This window comes from Populus euphratica, unplaced genomic scaffold (genome assembly GCF_000495115.2).
Source record: "Populus euphratica unplaced genomic scaffold, PopEup_1.0 scaffold127.1, whole genome shotgun sequence".
In the NCBI taxonomy this organism is placed as follows: Eukaryota; Viridiplantae; Streptophyta; class Magnoliopsida; order Malpighiales; family Salicaceae; genus Populus; species Populus euphratica.
The window spans coordinates 159,109-161,431 of NW_011500017.1; the positions used below are offsets into that span (position 1 = coordinate 159,109).

Sequence of the window (2,323 nt, forward strand, 5' to 3'; positions counted from 1 at the left end):
GTTCAGCAGCTATGTGCTGACCATGACAAACTCAATGGAGAGGTTGACAATTTAAGAAAGACAACTCCAATAGTTTTGTGGGTGAAAGATCTTGAGGCTCTTGAGATGCAACTTGATGTATGTGCATAGTCAACACTTGATATTTACTTGTTTTCATTTACTTTTTTTCCACTTGGCTATTTCATTTTCTTTGCCTTCGTAACTTTTTCTTTGATGTGACATCTTTGATTTTTATGCAATACATGCATTTAGGTGCTGGATAAATATGATGCTGAAGCAGAGGAGGCAAGAAAGAAATTAAAAGGTGATGCAAATGGCGAAGCTGGTTTTAAGGTTTCTAAACAAGCACCTAAAAATCCAAGGAAGTACACTAAGAAAGCCATAAATGAAGAAGTATCTGTTGAGACCATGGGAAAACCATCCAGTTCTGCAATGGAAACAGGTCAGCAGGCAGGTAGAGATGCTTCTACTAACAAATTATCTATTCTTGGCATGTTTTACAAGTTTCCCTGAGCTTTGTTAATGTTTACTCTATATCTGTCAGAGAATGCTGCTGAGGTAGTGAAACCCAAAGGAAGGGCAGGATCAAGGAAGGCTCCTGCTAAAAAGGTACTCCCTTAAACACCCCCGCCACACCTCCCCACAAACAGCAAACAGAATTGAGCTTTTTGAAACTTATCACCTCCTGTTTCTGTTCACCAGCAGGAAAAACCCTCTCCAAGTTCGGATGAGGATGATGAAATAGAATCGCTGAAGGACCGACTTAAGGCATATAGACTTGATTCTTCGCCTGAGCAATCAGCTGGTGAGTTTTTCTATCCAATTTATTTCCCATTGTAAGAAATTGTTGAACCTGGAGAATTCCAGTTTTTCTCTGTTAATTTCAAAGGACGCTTCGATGCGGAGACACTTGTGTTTGGCCATAGATTGGACATCTTTACTTGTGACCTTAATGGTTATTGGTTTATTTTACTGTCACAGACATGGAGACTGATGTGCTTCGAGTACCAGCTGGGAGAAACGCTGCTAGGAAGAAGCCTCTAGCAGCTGTCTCAGTCATTTCTGATAGTGAGGACGAACCAGATCTTGACGATGACTTCGATGTACAAGTGAAAGCTGTCCCAGAAACAAAAAAGAAGGGGGGGAGAAAAGCTGCTGCTGCAAATGATAAGGCGGCCAAACCACCTGCAGCGACGAAGAGGAGAGGGCCAGTCAGCAAGCAGTCCCAGGGATTGGGCCAGCAGCTTCTAACTGAAATGTTGAAGCCTGCTGAAGAATCAGGAATATCTCCAGAAAAGAAAGTGAGGAAAATGAGGGCATCTCCATTCAACAAGAAGAGTGGTTCTTTATTGGGCGGAATTGAAACAATGCCAGCTTCTTCTACATCTGAAAACGCCGATGTCATCGACGTGCCAGCAAAAGCAAGACCGCAGAGGGCAAACCGGAAGCAGACTAGGTATGTGTTGAGTGACTCTGAGAGTGAAGATTCTGATTTTGAACAGGCTAGCGAAGATTCGGACTCCGACTAGGTGGTTTGCTTGGCTTAGGGAAAGTTAGACTAGGAAGGGGAAACTCGAGCTGGTTTGCTTGGCTTAGGGAACTTTAGATTAGGAAGGGGAAACTCGAGCTCATTCCCCATGAAAATTGATTAAGGTTTGCTTGGTTTAGGGAACTTTAGACTAGGACGGGGAAACTCGAGCTTCATTCCCCATGAAAATTGATTAAGGTTTGCTTGGTTTAGGGAACTTTAGACTAGGACGGGGAAACTCGAGCTCATTTCCCCATGAAAATTGATTAACTGGCTTGTCAGCAACAAATTTTCTTGAGAGTACTCATTTGATGCTTCTTCGTATATATTCTGTGTCCCATTTTTATTCTCTTCGCCCCGTTTTCTTTTCCTGCCTTTGCTACTGTTCAAATATCAGACAACATTTTTTACTAGTTTTTTTTTTTTTTTTAATTTGAATAAGATAATCATTTTCTTCAATGATTTCATTTTTATCAAGCATTGGTGGTCTTCCTCCAGCAACCTATTTCCTTGTTCCTAGGCTACAAGTTTTCTTAAAAGTTGCTATGGATATTATATAAATTGAAAAGGTCATTACCATTGGTTGATGGGGCATGAATAAGATTTTTTAAGAGTAGACGAAGAATAACGTCGGAAATTTTCACCGGAGATGCCTTCACAAGTGGCAGTACATATGGATGCTTCAATTGAATCATCTTTCATCATGAGGTGTACAAACATGTGATCATAACAAAAATAAAGAATACCATATTTGCCAAACAAATATATAATTCTGCATGAAAAATTGTAATGGTA

At 40.6% G+C, this 2,323-nt stretch overlaps 1 protein-coding gene across 1 annotated transcript; it reads left to right on the forward strand.

The window, feature by feature from the left end:
• The first annotated feature begins 6 nt into the window (after positions 1-6).
• LOC105141734 (DNA topoisomerase 2-like) lies at positions 7-1,854 on the forward strand. The gene is made up of 6 exons (XM_011049066.1): positions 7-117; positions 253-454; positions 545-609; positions 703-805; positions 982-1,532; positions 1,727-1,854. Exons 1-5 carry the CDS (start codon positions 106-108, stop codon positions 1,527-1,529), a joined length of 930 nt encoding a protein of 309 aa, XP_011047368.1. The 5' UTR covers positions 7-105; the 3' UTR covers positions 1,530-1,532; positions 1,727-1,854.
• The last annotated feature ends 469 nt before the right edge of the window (positions 1,855-2,323 follow it).